Source organism: Asterias rubens, chromosome 16, assembly GCF_902459465.1.
Source record: "Asterias rubens chromosome 16, eAstRub1.3, whole genome shotgun sequence".
Taxonomy (NCBI): Eukaryota; Metazoa; Echinodermata; class Asteroidea; order Forcipulatida; family Asteriidae; genus Asterias; species Asterias rubens.
This window is the reverse complement of record NC_047077.1, coordinates 13,611,506-13,628,071: the sequence shown is the minus strand read 5'-3', so window position 1 is coordinate 13,628,071 and position 16,566 is coordinate 13,611,506. Positions and strand designations below refer to the sequence as shown.

The window sequence follows — 16,566 nt, the reverse complement described above, 5'->3', positions numbered from 1 at the left end:
GGGTGTTTTTCTTTCATCATTTTCTCGCCACTCCGATGTTGGCCCAAATGTTCTCAGGCTTGTTACTTTAATCTTATGATGGGATACACTAAGTGAGAACACTGGTCTTTGACAATTACCAAATGTGTACCTTCCCTTTAAAGGAACGATACATAATAATTGGTTAGAAAAACAAATCATCTGAGTTACATAAAAGGTCTAATGATGACGATAGTAGAAAACATCACTTGAAGTATTTCTCTCTGAAATGTCAAATTTAACAAACAAATTTTTTTTCATTTTGGAGTTAATCGCTCAGTGAATGTTTTATTCCTTTTTTGTTTGCATTGAATTGATGTCATGCCAAATTTGATCAGCTTGTCACTATTTTCTCGTGACCAAGATGGCAGATCAGTCTCAAAGTTGCTTTGAATTTACATGTTTAATGGTGGATTACATAAAGTGCGTACACTACACTGCCAGCAACTGTTTTGTTAGCTAAAACCAATTCTGTAATAAAGGAATCAATGTGTTGTGAAGAGGTTTTCAACTAGTGGTTTAATCCCAATGAGGCCTGGTTCTTGATAATTTTGGTTTAAACCACTAGTTAAAAACCGATTCAACACACTTTGATTCCCATTCATAAATACCTTTTTGGTAAAAAAACATCCACACTTTTGGTCAAAAAGTAAAATAAATGCAAAAATTTTAATTGTTCAATGATTTCTTTCAACACAACACCCCTCAGCTATGAAATGGTAAGGCCCTCCGCCGCCCTCGGGTAAACAACTCCTTATACATAAGGGAATGCTGTGGGCGTCGCGCTATCGCAGGATGTGGCACAACTGTCCCGGCTGTTGCTCTCGACCAATAGGAATGAAGAAACTGTCGTATAAGCACAGGTGCAAGCAGGCGTGTCACGCCCATGTTTCAACACTTTTTACTGGTCATAAACAAATGTTTATACACACCCACGTGACGCGCTCTCCACCAAAAGGAATAGCGAAACTGTCTGAGGTATTTATGAATATTCCTTTAAACATCCCTGTATATGTTTACAGGTTTCCTGATCTTAGAGAGCTTAATACACAAGGTCAACTTGGATTGCTAATCTATCAATGACTAACATCTGAGTCTCTGTGAAAACCAAAATGAAGGACTCTAAAGAAGATTGATCACTTTTTAATTATCTGTTTTCTCAGAATTTTTTCTCTGAAATCCAAAGGGAAAACTTGCAACACTCTTAATTATACAATGAACATGCATAAGTTTGCCAAGTTTGTGTCAATAATGTGTTTTGATTTCAAGAAAAGATTATTTCAAAAACTTTTGTAATACACCAATGTACTTACACTCACAAGACTTATACAATCTTTTTCTTAACAACCTTTTTTTTAGGCTTTGTAAATTTTGCCCAATTCAGGAATTTTACAAAATTGAAAGCATCAGTCTGATTTAAGTTGTCCTTTAACTCCAACCCCACACCCTTTCCTTCCATTCCACAGGGTTCCAGTTATCAAAAGCAAGTAAACAATGTTCATTAGTACATCAAGGGAACCTAGGCCCAATTTCATAAATCCTGTAAGCACAAAAATCTGCTTAGCTTGAAAGATTACCAACCAAAATTTTAATTTGTTGCATATTATTGCTTGTTACTGGCATTCAGCTGTTGTTTGCTTTTCTTAAAAATCATGTGGAAATTTGGTTGGTAATCCTGTTTTTATTAAAGGAAGAAATTTCATGCTAAGCAAATGTTTGTGCTTACAGGCTTTATGGAATTGAGCCCTGACTCCGCTTACACATTTGAAAGCTTCACTCTGAAAGTTGCCCTTCTTCAACCCTAACCCCCACTCCTTTCCGTCCACTCCCCTGGGTCGACAATAAGTTGCAAAAACAACTTAGTGAATTATACATGTACCTACAAAAATTCCTGTGCGAAATTAAGTACCGCAGAAAACACAAATTAGTCCTTCGTTAGGCACAGAGCCGCAGTACTTTTTTTCTTCTTTTTTTTCAGTTCCGAGTCATTAACTAGAGGGATACAAAAATAAGTGAATCATGAGATAAATAGGACAAGCTTTGAGAAAACATCAGAGCCGAGTTTGCTTTTAGTTAACGGACGGAAACAATATTTTTTCGAATAATCAAGGGACTCGACGTGATGGTCCGTCTTTTTTTTTTTCCCTTGATCTTGGTTTTGGAAGTAACTAAATGAATTTGAGGAGGGTATTTGCTTGAACGTGCAATCCTCAGATTAGTGAACTTATGCTCACATAATGTCTGAAGTCTGAAGGTCTGTAAACTGACAAATTGTATACACAGAGTGATGGAATTTGAAGTTTGAAAACGGTAAAAACGTGTGATAGTTTTATGTTTACTTTTTGTTTGATATCAAAAATGTTTAGTCTAGGATGGGCTGACTTCCTGTTTTACTGACTGTATGAGGTTATTTTAGAGGTAAAGTTTGATTGTTATTGCGCTGTACTTTGTCGTGCCCCCATGAGGTGACTGACAGTGGTTTCCATTTCTGGCATGTTTCGATGGTGATACCATGTGTTTGTAATTGGACCTCAGTCATGTCACCACACCTAATCTAATTACTCCACAAACCTACCTGTAACACAGCAATAATCTCTGATCTCATATTATTTCAATCGAACATCAAATCAGAAACGTCAATTTCCACTCTGCTGTTCAGAAAGAAAAAACAAATAAAATTAAAAAAAACATTTCTGAATTTATCTGTCTTATAATTTCTAAATTGTTTAAAATTAAATGTTTGGTTTTTTCTTCCAAATGAAAACTTTCATTTGGCGAGTTGTCTGTATTATCCAGTTATCTTCTGAAAGTTGAGCATCTAGTGCCAAAACTGTTTTCATTGGTGGGCTTCGTTTATTCTGATGGGGGATTGTTGTTTCTGACTGTTTTTGGAAGTAACGTTAAAAGTACTATTAGTTCTAGAATGTGCTTTTAAAAACATTTTGATATTGAGGCCTTAAGAACTATGGAGTGGCATCGTAGACCAGTAAGCTTCAAAACTGTAGTTAGAGTCTCCGTTTCACAACACAAAGGCATAGTAGTATTGGGAGTTTGTATTTGTTTTTGGGAGAAGATTCTGTTTATGGTACATGTAGGGTCCTCTTTTGGTTATTTCCTACAATTATTTCTCTGAAATACCACTTTCTGGCTTATACATGTTATATGTACTTTGTAAGTTCTGACAGCGTAGTTAATTTGTTGAGCAAGCGAGAAGGAAGCAGTGCACAAACAGCTTCGGTTGGCGCTAGATAAAGATCAATTGGCACCCCAGCACCATCTACCAACCAAGTCATGAAGTTAATGGTGATGGAGCTCAACCCCATTTTCAATTAACTTTGTATCCTGTGACATGGAGTACAAGACCCTTTTTTGCTTTAAAGGTAGAGATCATGTGATTACCATTTTGTGCGCAAACTTTTCGGTCGGTTCTGCATACTCCAACAGACATGACAGAGGTGAGATGGTTTCTAGGGAATGTTCAAAGCCCAAATGGATGAACAGAAGTAGTAATACTGTAGTGGAAGGTGTGAAAATGTTTTAAAATGGCAGACACATGTAGGAACAACACATGTGAAAGTCTGTTAGGGATAGGCAGCCAGTATCCGTTTGAAGGTTTGGGTTATTACAAAAATTCTCAATATCAAAATTGTTGTAAAAGTACACTGTATCCTACATTTTTAGAATCGTATCAGCCTACAAGTATAAAGCCTAATGAAAAGCGCATTGGTACAGTATTTGTTAAATGTGCTACATCAGAACTATTTATTATTGTTATTATTTATTATTTATTACAAATATTTTTTATGCAAGAAAGTGGTTGCAAACTCTCCTTCTCATTTTGTTGATGATGAAACAAATCCAGTCTTAGTTTTGGCAGGTACATGTTACACTGACTTTGACATGTACACGTGTACAGTAGTGCCACATATGTCTGGAGGCGCTTGGGAGTTTCAATGTCACATTTTTTTTCATCCAGAGAATTTTCTCACATCCTTCAAGAATTACGGCCTATTATAAGACAGGAAGAAACAAGACCTTGACAGTAGTCACCGTGACGACGATCTTAACTTTGACCACAGAGTAAGAAAACAAAAAGTACAGTTACTTGCTGACGATGAGTTGTATTGCTTAGGGTTCAAGTGTACAAGGACCGGATGAGTGTAACTCCAATGAAGCTTGTGGTTATTACGCAAATTATGTCGGACATTCCGATGATTCCTTACAAGCAATGTCTTCCCGCGCCATCTTAACGAGACCAATCCCCGGCCATCTTAACAAGGCTGGAGTCATTTAAAGCTTAACTAGGTGTGACATATCCTATCAGATGGAATTACTAACGGGGCCCAGTTTAATAGAGCTGTTTGAGCTCAAAAACTAGCCAAGCACAACAAAGTTACCAGCTTGGTTATCAGCCAAACTACCATGTCACATGTTTAGTTTAGTTTAGTTTTATTAGACTTTACACTGGCATATAAAATATAAATATACAGGTCGATACATAAAGAAACAAAAAATCAAAAATAGCTTAAAAATACCAAGCCAGTGAGTGGCGAGGAGAAATAGGTGACCAGTACCTCTACAAAGGCGTCCTGCCACAAAGAATGTCCCCTGAAACCCACCCCACAGTTAAAAACCACCCAGCCCACTCTGAAAAAAATAAATAAATAAATAAAAAAATAAAAAGGGGGGGGGGGGCGCTTGTCACATATGCAATTTGTGACAGGTATGCAGCTCATTTCTGCTTAGCAGACAATTGTAAAGCAATACTTTCTGCTTACAAGCAGCTCTACTTATCTTGGGGCCTTTCTCAAACCTCATTGCTTTGAAAATAATTTTCTTTGTATTTAATCAAAAAATTACTCTTTTTTTCTTCTTGTTTTATTAGGAGTCAAGATTCTTAGTCTCACCAACACAATGCCAATCGAGGTGCCGAGTCAGAAAGGGAATTACGACAACTTCTTGAGGACTCAAACGCGAGATTCAATATTGGTAAGTTGCTGTTCTGATGCAAAATTTACATTCAATTATTTTGTGCTTTTGAATATTGTACTCTCATAAATTTGTTGTGAGTGTTATTGTTTTTATTAACAACTATTTGTAGATTTCATTTTTTTTTTCATGTAATAATATGTAATATTTGTGCTGAGTGTTTTTTGTAATTTTGGCTTTTAGCCACTGTAGGCCTATTTCAGTATTTTAATAAACCATTAACCATTAAATCATTGCCGAACATCTGCTAAGGGTTTGAACTGCCTCTAGCCATCTGGCATGTCTTGGCTGGCTTGGTCTCGCTCTAGCAATGCAAAGGTTGTGGGTTTCAGAGGAATATGGTATCCACTTGTTGAGACAACAAGTAAAAACTGTTGATTTGGAGATCATGTCAAGTTACATTCTTTAATCCATTCCTACTAATGTGCAGCCTCCTCTCTTGAAAGCTGCCCTCTTCAATGACTAGGATCGACAAGGTTGTCTAAAACCCTAATTAACCAATCACTCATGAGATTAGTTTCCCCTCTGAACTCCCTCGATCCATCAAGATTTAATTATTCTGCGTAATTTCCAAAGCCATTTGCCTGCACCGATACAGCTCTCCAGAGGTATGCGGCCGACCACAAACATAATTTTTTCTTTTTAACGGGGAAGTTGCGGTGAGGGGTAGGTCGTTGAGGTTTTTTAACTCACGTTTCGATAAATTGTTCGAGAAAAAGGATATTGAATTCTTCCAGCGTTATCGGTTTGTTGCAATATTCTGCCTTCCTCTCTGACAAACATTTGCTTCTCATTTATGCAAGAGGGGGGAGGGGGGGAGGGGGGGGGTTGGGGGTGAGAACTTTGAGTGTGGGGAGTGAGGGTATTGATCCAGATTGTAAGAAAGGTGAAACAACTTTTTATAGTTTAGTTATTCATTAAAATTAAAATTCGTTATTATTAAAATTCATGACATGTAATTTTTTTTTTAGGGTGATGGGGTGTTTGTTTGTTTGTTTGTTTGTTTGTTTGTTTGTTTGTCGCAATTTGTTTTCTTCCGCACTTTAGAATTGCCCTCTTTGAAAGTTTTCTTGATTTTTTGTAAAGGATTCCTATTTTTGAATCGATTTCATATTTAGATGACAAACAATTTCCCATAGCAAAGCCCTTAAACAGTGGCAATTAAAAAAGAAAGTCAATTTCTTTACCAGCCGTTTGCTACGTACGTAGGGTTTCAGATCTCACACTGTGTTTTGGCAACAGCTCCTCGGTGTTATTGTCGCCCTCTCGTCACGCTTTGTTTTTCCATTTTTCGCACCTTTAGGATTTACAATCATCTGAGGATAATTTCCTGAAACAAGACGACCTACTTAGGAGTTTGTCTGCTGCCCTTCCGGTAAGTTCCTATGTGCTCTGATTGTACTTTACACTCATCGTCCACAGATTTATAGTAAACTTTGACAGTTTGAAGACAATAATAGAAAGCGTACCTTAAAATATTAGTTGCTGAGGTAGTGTAGTTTTTGAGAAATGAGTCATGAAAATACGTTTTTACATGCTAAAATAATTTTTTGTCTCATGATCACTGAGACGAAAATGAAGTTCATGACATTGCTTTACTCATTTCTCAAAAACCACGGCACCTCAGCAACTGATATTTTAAGGTACGCTTTCTACTATCATTATCTTCAAACTGTGTAAGTTTGATGTAAATCTGTGGACAAAAAGTACCCAAATCCTTTAAAGGAACATTACAGAATTTAATTTTTTTTTCAAAAAATTGTTAATGGCCTGATGTTTCAACCTCAGCAGAGTCTTTCTCGAAAGCTAAATGACAACACAACAAACATGAACAGGTATAAAGTGGAATATTGGTTTTTGCTAACAAAACAGTTGCTAAGTAGGATTTGAAACTTTGCATGGTGGAAGTAAGATATAGAAAAGTTTGCGGTAACACCATGTAATGACTATCTCTAAATGAGTTGGGGTGGTTCTGAAAAGAACCGTTGGATTAACTCTTGCTGGCAGTTGCTGGCAGTGTGAGCAATTTATGTAATCCACTTGACATAAACTGACAAACTTGTAGAAGTTTGAGATCAATCGGCCATCTGGGTCACAAGAAAATAGTGGAAAAAAACACATTTTGCATGACCTCGATTTGAAAAAAAAAATGCATAAAACGCTCACTGAGTGAAAAAACTCCAAACGGGAAATTAGAAACTTATTTCTCATCAAATATTACATTTCCGACAACATTATTTCAAGGGATGTTTTCTACTATCATCATTAAGACGCTGTAAGTTTTAAGTAAATTTGTGATTTTAGACAAATTTTATTCTTACCAATTCAGTAAGGTTCCTTTCAACAGTTGGGTAGGGGGAAGATCTTGTTTTGGGTTTTCTTTTTACGACAGGAGGTGGATATTTTCATGAATCGGCAATTTGAAGATTCCCCTGAGGGGTACAACAACAACGGCCATCTTAACACAAACCTTTCTCCTCACACTGTTGTTTTGATGATCCAATAAATATAATTGATGCATGAAAACAAGATGGTCATGCAATATTTTTATATTCTTTTTGGAAGAAGTTAGAAAACTTTCGCACTTTCTAGATGCTTGTCATTTGATGGGTGGAACATGCATTTCAAACTTTAGTTTGCCATGTACATGTACATGTACTGTTCAAACACTCACTCGAAAATTTAACATGAGAGTCGTGTTTGATAAGTATAGGACGCTTTGGCAGTTTGCGCACTAGACTTACATGTACTGATGAGTACCGATACTGATTGTGGTACTCGCTTGAGCTTGCATGCCAAAATTAACGGGCGTATGACTATGACCACTATAGTGCTACTTCTATTTGGAAACCATTGTGTCAACAATATTTGATTTGATGTATTTAAAAAGCTACAAAAGCTAAATACTGTCTTTACAAAACAGACCAAGATAATGTGTTTTTTTGCTGAGGATAACCTAAAAAAAGTCAAGGACTTATTTCCATTGTGTTTCATTGATTACTGCTGGAGATGTTGGAAGCTGGCCATAAACTCATGAAATTATAATGTGACGTCGATTTGTTTTTGAATGACTTTGCTACACTCCACTCAAACAAGAACCTCAAGATGCTTTCCCCTGCAACACCGAGTAACGACCAAATATGGGCAACAGTCATCTCCAAAACGGGAAGACGGAACTCATGAATTACCGTTTGCAATTTGGAAAGATTGAGTGTGGGGTGGGGGGGGTGAGGAGAGGAGGCATTCAAAACAAAGAGGGAAGCAAGACGCAAGACGTTTAGGGCTCGGTCTGAAAAAAAAAAACCCAGCCGCATTCCATTTTATTCCCCGCTGACGAGGAGGGTGGTTTTTTTTATGTTCTGCTGTTTGGAGATGTGACCAATCTCCTTTGGGAATGGCAGGGTATTGAGTTTGCGACAGCAGTGTGGCGCTAACTAGTTTATCAGACGATGGAATGAGGATGTGTTCAATTGGGGAGTGAGTGACGAATTGGGAGATTGAACAAGCTGAGGAGAATTAAAAGAGAGAATGTCAAATTGTTCTTTGGTTTTAAGTTTAATTTGATTTTTTTATATTTTTTATTCTTGTTTATTTTATTTCATTTTATTTTTTTCGTGGGGGAGGGGTAGTTGATGAAGAGTTGCCAACCCTTCCTGATTCTACAGAAAGTTCCCTAATAATAAATATGGATGGAAGAAAGATACATGGGCGCAGCAGACACTTATTTGAATTCAGATTTTGTTCAGGTGTTTAGATTTTAGTGTTTAAAGCAAGCAAGGGATAAATGAAAATTAGAGTTGAGCAAGATGTCAAAACTGTGAGGCAAGGGACAATCTGTTCCAATGGACACATTAGTTAATAGTTTTTCTCCATCCCCCTTTTCGGCAGTGGACACTATTAGTAATTACTCAAAATAACTATTAGCATAAATCCTTAATTGGTAACGAGTAATGGGGAGCTGTTGATCGTAAGAAACATTGTGAGAAACAGCTCCCTCTGAAGTAACATAGTTTTCGAGAAAGAAGTAATTTTCCATGCCCTTGCAAGCCTGCTTCTCGAACAGTTGTAGCCGTGTCTTTTGCAATTCAGCTCTTATGATAGCCTCCCAAATTGTTATTATTTTATTATATCTCTAGGTCATTAGTGTAGTTTTAAAAACGTGTTATTATTTTCCTTTTTTGTAGAATATCACCATCGCTCGAGACAGGCTGGGTATCACCCCTGTCCACTTCCTGTCCCCTAGAGATATTGACAGGGTCCGTCAGATTGCTCTGATTGAGCTGACCGCCATGTTTGACCGGCTTGGTCTCACCTTCCAGCCAGTCCGCAAATCAAGTCGAAGGAAAACCAAAGGTGTGTACATGTGTATCCTTCTTTATATAATAATAATAACAACAACAGTGGCTTACATTGTACATGTCCATGTATATATACAGTTAGCATGCAAGCATATCCGTCACTCAGTGATGCTCAAGGCGCTTCAACATTTAGTATTTTCCTGCAAGGTATGTGGAACTACGTTTCAATAAAACTAACTTGTGGACTCTTGTATAAAATGTTGATATTCGAATCCCGGTCGTGGCACTTGAGCAAGGTACTAACTGCTTCTCTTCGTTCAGTGATATACATGTAAATGGGTACCTGCGAGGGTAGAGGTTGATACATGTATATTGTGTATGAAAAAGCCTTTGGAGCGCTACGGTTGCCCATAACAGGTTTGTGTACTCCCCCAGGGAGCTCACTGAGCTGAGAAAGATTAACATGATTAAAGGGATTATTGGCCCAATGACCACGGCACTAATGTAAAGCGCATTTAGACGGTTATTGTAAACTGCACTAAATAAGATTTTTTTATTATTATTATTATTAAGAGTTCCCAATTGAGAAACGTGTGTAAAAACAACAATCAACCAATCTCAATTTCCCAACTAATACTAAATCATTCATCCTTCTTTTCTTTGTAGATTCAGGTATTTTTGGCGTTCCGCTGACAACCCTGGTTGAGAATGATAGAATCTGGAGGCCAGATACAGACACACCTCTTGTATTACAGAAGGTATGGATCTTCATTTCCTAATTGTTAGCATAAAAACTGACTTGGTAATGAGCAATGGAGAGCTATTGATAGCATAAAACATTGTGAGAAACGGCCCTCTCTGAAGTAGCGTAGTTTTTAAGAAAGATGTAATTTCTCACTCAAATAATGAAAGCCTTAGATGTTGTGCCAAAAAGCAATTCTTAAGAAAGTTTGATCTCATCAAGCAGATTTTATCCTCTGAGAGGGCAGGGCCCACTTTCATGGAGCTGCTAAGCACAAAAATTTGTTAAGCATGAAATTTCTTCCCTGATAAAAACAGGATAACCAGCCAAATTTCCGTTTGTTGCATAGTGCTTGTTACTGGTATTCAGCTTTTGTTTGCTTAATCCTGAAAATCACATGGAAATTTGGTTGGTTAACCTGTTTTTATCAAGGAAGAAATTTCATGCTAAGCAAATTTTTGTGCTTAGCAGCTCTATGAAATTGGGCCCAGAAATGGTAAACCTTCAAAATCTTAGCTATCGGTTTCAATCATGATCTTGTGAGATGTTGATTTCAGATTTGAATGCTGATGATTTATGGCAGTGTTTCATTTTGCCTTCTCTCTATTTCCTCCAATTGGGAAAAAACTGGGTCTTCCTGAAATTTAAAGGAACACGTTGCCTTGGATCGGAGGAGTTGGTCTATAAAAAGCGCTTGTAATCGTTTGATAAAAAATGTATATGGGATTGGTTAGCAAGATGTTGTAAAAGGAGAACACAATGATCTACACAAAATATGCCTTGAAATTGCGCGGTTTTCCTTTTACCTCGTTGACTAAACACGTTCAGCCATTTATGGGAGTCAAATTGACTCCCATATGGCCGACAGTGTTATTTCGCAATGTAAAAGGAAAACCATGCAATTTCGAGGCAAATTTGTGCGGATCATTATATTCTACTTTTGAATTATCTATCGTACCATATGCATTTCATAACAAACGGGTTCAAATGCTTTTCAACGACCGACCCGTCCGATCCAAGGCAACGTGTTCCTTTAAGAGGATTAGAATTTTTAAAAATTACTTCCCAATGCAAAGCTGTGCTTTTCCTTTTTAAGACAGTCAGCTGCAATCTATATTGCTTCCAGATCTATTATCTTGATGGTTTATGACAGATTTATGAAATATTACTCAGGTCAAACGGACCTTCTGTGAATAAAAAGTACGCAGTTCTTGCCTTTGGCATGCGATGGTCGAAAAAAACATTTCACTTATTCTCATTCTGACTTGACACATCTCATGTGAAACTATTGCAGCATTAATTTGTTATTTCCATATGAGATGTCAGAGTGCTATCTGTTAACTTAACGAGAATGTACAACTCTAGCATGTAGACTTTTCATTTAAAGGCACTATGGGCACCTTTTGTAATGATGACAAAAACCAGGGCCAAATTTCATGGCTTCTGCTTAACGCTGAATTCTGCTCACCATTCTCTGCTTATTTTGCAAGCGCCAAATTTATGCAATAGTTTTGTAAGCGTAGAATGCCTAGTAACATGGAGTACGCGCGCGCACAAGCCAAAATTCCCCTCTTACCCGTGAAATACGCTTGACTTAAGCACAGAATTCCCTGCTTCTGCAAGCCCATAAAATTGGGCCCTGTATTCTCACTTGCTATATCCCAACATGCATAAAATAACAAATCTGTGGAATTTTGACTCAGTTGATCAATATAATGAAAGCAACAAAAAAACAAAACCTGCCATGCCTGCTGGGTGTTCAAGGCGCAGTAAAAAAAAAACAGAGACAAAACAATAGAAAACGGACACACAACAATTAGTCCTTGAAAACCTGTGACGTAAGATAAGTCTTGATAAGAGATTTACATTTAGTAAAGAAAATATCTAGATAAAGTCGTGCAGAGTTCCAGATGTGTGGTCCAGCTGAAAAAAAAAGACCTGGAACCTAACCCAAGTGGAACCTAACCCAAGTATCATATTCATGAATTTAAAGAAATTTAAAAATGAGTATTGAATCATTTTGAGATTTATTTATTTATTTTCTCCAGATTATCGGGTACTTAGAAGACAATGGCCTTGATGAAGAAGGTGTATTACGAGTGCCTGGTTCAACAGCAAGAATAAAGGTAGGATCTTAATTCTGGTTATTTTTAAAGGCAGTGGACACTATTGGTTATTGTCAAAGGCTAGCCTTCACAGTTGGGGTATCTCAACATAAGCATAAAATAACAAACCTGTGAAAATTTGAGCTCAATCGGTCATCGAAGTTGCGAGATAATAATGAAAGAAAAACAAACCCTTCTCACACGAAGTTGTGTGCGTTTAGATGGTTGATTTCGAGACCTCAAGTTCGTTCGAAATCAAATTCGTGGAAAATTACATCTTTCTCGAAAACTATGGCACTTCAGAGGGAGCCGTTTCTCACAATGTTTTATATTATAACACCCCTTGCAAGTATTCTGCCTGCTCATTGGTTTAGAGCGCGTCACATGACATGTCTTAGTTTTGCTAGACGACGGCCGTGTGATAGTGCGTCGGTTTGCCATGCGCTAGTCCGAAGACTAGCACACTGCGTGCAGTACCCAGACGTCCGTTGCGTGTACGAGGATGATAAGTTAATAGTCTGTAACCATTTCGGATTGCACGACACTCCATGCAGCACAGTAAAAGTGTTTGCAATCTGTATTCGCGTCGTCCGTGGGTTGTAGCATTCAGGTCTGTAACTTAATAATAATAGTACAGTATTTAGAAATGTTTGGGGTGTTATAAAACAAATATTGACTGCTTTTACTCGTGCAATGGTTAAAAACTATGACTCCCTCGGTGATCCCCGTAGCGTTCTATTTTCCCTCGGCTTCGCCTCGGGGAAAATAGAACGCTCAGGGGATCACCTCGGGAGTCATAGTTTTAACCATAGCACTCGAAGCAGTCAATATTTGTATACTATCAACCTCTCCCCATTACTTGTAATCAAGAAAGGTTTTATGATAATAATTATTTTCAGAAATTACCAATACAGACATGCCAACTAGTACGTTTTTCCCGTATTTCGTACAGGTTTTTGTAAAAAATACGGGTATACGGGTTTTGCAAAAAAAATACGGTTTTGAGCATCGCCACCGCAAAAAATACAATTTTATCCCAGTTGGCCGTCGAGCCCTTTTTTAACTCAAGTTCAATATTTTTTTTATTGACACAAAGTTTTCGGCCGACTACTTACGGCCGATAATGATTATCCAGTGAACTCTATTATTCCACGGGGGTATTCCTTATTCAACTTTCACCACACATCTAGCGAGCGCAACGGAGATTCCAGTTTATCTGACGTCCCGATTTCACAGGGAACCAGTCTAACACAATTCATTGAACAACAGAGGGCGCTGTTGTCAAATGCCCTTATATGGTATCGGTCGTTTTGTGAACGGACGAATCGAGTTTGCAAAAGAATTTTTTGCCAAAATAAAGACACAAAAGATATAGAGCGCCTGAAGCGAGATTTTTATAAGATAAATTTAAGAACTATGCCCCCAAATACAACAAACGAAACTTTTTGGGATGAATTTTTTTTTTTCTTCATTGAAATTAAATTGGTTTCGTTTTGTAATTGACAAGGGTTTCTATATGAAATAGGATATGATTAGTCAATGTCTTTAAGATATGATTTATCAATATCTTTTTTCCATACAAAACCTGTTCCATTGGGTTAACCACCCGTAGGAAACCTCTGCCCAATTTTGTAATTTTTTATTTTATTTTTTATTTTATTTTTATTTTTATTTATTTTTATTTATTTTTCTTCATTTTTCTTCATTTTTCTTCAAGTTTTAATTAACTGGTTTAATTAGGCTGTTTGATAACTAAATGGCCTTCACACCTTCTCTATTTTGCCTGTCTCGGGGCTTAACTACGTTTACGCGTGTTTTAAAAAAAAATACAGGTTTTTGATGCAAAATACAGGTTTTGGGGTTTCAGAATACAGTTTTGTGATCCCAGAGGTTGGCATGTCTGCCAATAGTGTCCACTGCCTTTAACAAGGGCAAACAATACAGAATGAGACATGAGCACATTTCAACTGTTGCGAATAAGTCGTTATGAATTTGTGACAACCAGACAATTTCAATTTCTGATTCATACTCCCCGCTAATATAAATGCGATACAAATTTTTAACGTCAAAATTCTCGACGGATAATTCGCAACAGTTTAAAATCCGCTCAATTAACTCCTGCAAAAAGTTATCTGCGAAAATAGCCCTGTGACATCAAAATTTGATTCCCTTTCAAGGCTAAGACTGTTTATTGTTGTTGTAGCAACGAGTCCCTTTAACTGCGCAGTTTAAAGGGCAGGGTACGCATTTGGTAATTTCTCAAAACACTTATTAACTTAAAAACTAACTTGATAATGGGCAGCTGTTGATAGTATGAAACATTGTGGGAAACCACTCCCTCTGAAGTAACATAGTTTTTGAGAAAGATGTAATTTCTCACTATTAAAATAATAAGAGATGTCTAGCTAGAAGTCTCTTGCTATATAATGTATGTTTTTTTCTTTCATCATTTTCTCGCAACTTCGATGACCGATTGAGCCCAAATTTTCATAGGCTTGTTATTTTATGCGTATGATGGGATACATCAAGTGAGAACACTGGTCTCTGACAATAAAAAAACGTGTACAGTGCCTTTAAGTAATCTTAATTAATCTTTTGGATATTAAGCCAGGATGTGATGAATTCTCAGGTTCGTCTTGAGGGAATTATTTTATAACTTTCTCAGAAAAAAATGTATGGTGGAAGTCTGCTCAGCTTATTTTTTCTACTTGCCTCAGATTTAGAAAGTACAGTGGCCTTTGATAAGGAAATAGAGAAGCGGATGCTTGGAATTACTTACAAATCATTTTTATTGCAAAACACATGTCAAATGGTGATGAATCCCAGATAAAAGATATTTTATTTTTTAAGTTTAAACTCTACTCTTAACAACAGTAAGCAATTAAAGAATAACCGCTTAACTTCAACAACCCTGTCCACCCAAACTCATCTAAATCCAACCCGAGTTTTGTTTGAACCTGGGATGAGGACTGTACTAAAGTAAACTGATTATGCCAAAGAGTTATACATGTATATAAGAACTATAGAGGGCGCACTGGTGATGTTGCTTGCACAAACGCGACGGGACCACAAGGAGACACGCGCGCCATTATGTACACGCGTTGAAAATGAAATTCACGTTGGAGTTTGTGTTTATTGAACGCTACGCGATGCTGTTTTGTCAACCAACAAAATGGCCGCACAAACACACGCTGTGCGATGCGTGTGTCGTCGTCTCGGTAAAATTATCAAGAACCAGGCCTCGTTGGGATTAAACCACTAGTTGAAAACCTCTTCACCACACATTGATTCCCTTATTTATTGCGCATCCTTGGTTTCATTACCAGAAACATATAATAATAATAAAAATAATACATTGCCAAAACCTTTAAAGACAGTGGACACTATTGGTAATTGTCAAAGACCAGTCTTCTCACTTGGTGTATCTCAACATATGCATAAAATACATTCAATCCTGTGAAAATTTGAGCTCAATTGGTCGTCGAAGTTGCGAGATATTAATGAAAGAAAAACCACCATGGTCACACCAAGTTGTGTGCTTTCAGATGCTTGATTTCGAGACCTCAAATTCTAAATCTGAGGTCTCGAAATCAAATTCGTGGAAAATTACTTCTTTCTCGAAAACTTTTCCACTGCAGAGGGAGCCGTTTCTCACGATGTTTTATACTACCAACCTCTCCCAATTACTTGTTCCCAAGTAAGGTTTTATGCTAATAAATATTTTGAGTAATCACCAATAGTGTCCACTGCCTTTAAACAACGAATCGAGTTGGCCTTGGATTTTTGCAGAACTTCTTTGATGGCTGTACCATTAGTATGGGTGTTAAAAATTAATGAAGAAAGTTCCTGTTATGGAGTTATTTGTTGCAGAACACAGCAGTTGCGGTTTTGAAGATCATTAATGATTTGTGACATGCGTTGGCTCTTCTTGTGGTCGTTCTGCTCCGACAGGATGTTTCGAATTTAGGACTTTGCGAAACACGTTACAAAATTAGCTTGACTCCGTTGCACTTTTTTCTTGGGCTGTTTATTCTGGTTGATTTCTCTCTTTCTTTATGAGAAGTGACAAATGTCTGTCATAGCTGATTTTATTAATTGCTAATTTACCCTAAAACTACTTCAAAATATTGTCCTTGGTTTTTTGTTAACTTGTTGACTTGGTATGACTTGAAATAAGCAAAACCTGTGTTTTGCTGTGACACATGGTATCGTGTTACAGTGTAAGGCATACTTTAGATTGTTCATGTTAAAAAAAATATATGTAGTTTTTTGGTTCAGAGCATATTTTATTTTTATTTTTTTAACATTTAATTATTTTTTTTGACACTTTTTAATTATTAATTATATTTTATGTATTTCTTAATTTTTATTTGGGGTCGGGTGTTTAAAATGAAATAATTGGAGTCTTATTTGA

At 37.0% G+C, this 16,566-nt stretch overlaps 1 protein-coding gene across 4 annotated transcripts in view; it reads left to right on the top strand.

The window, feature by feature from the left end:
* LOC117300859 (rho GTPase-activating protein 18-like) overlaps positions 1-16,566 on the top strand; it is a 90,980-nt gene that overhangs the window by 61,206 nt on the left and 13,208 nt on the right. For all 4 annotated transcript variants that reach the window (XM_033784708.1, XM_033784711.1, XM_033784712.1 and 1 more), the window contains 5 exons: positions 4,904-5,007; positions 6,311-6,382; positions 9,192-9,360; positions 9,972-10,063; positions 12,096-12,173. In XM_033784708.1, the coding sequence (XP_033640599.1) occupies positions 4,904-5,007; positions 6,311-6,382; positions 9,192-9,360; positions 9,972-10,063; positions 12,096-12,173 (515 nt within the window). The remainder of the gene's footprint in view (positions 1-4,903; positions 5,008-6,310; positions 6,383-9,191; positions 9,361-9,971; positions 10,064-12,095; positions 12,174-16,566) is intronic.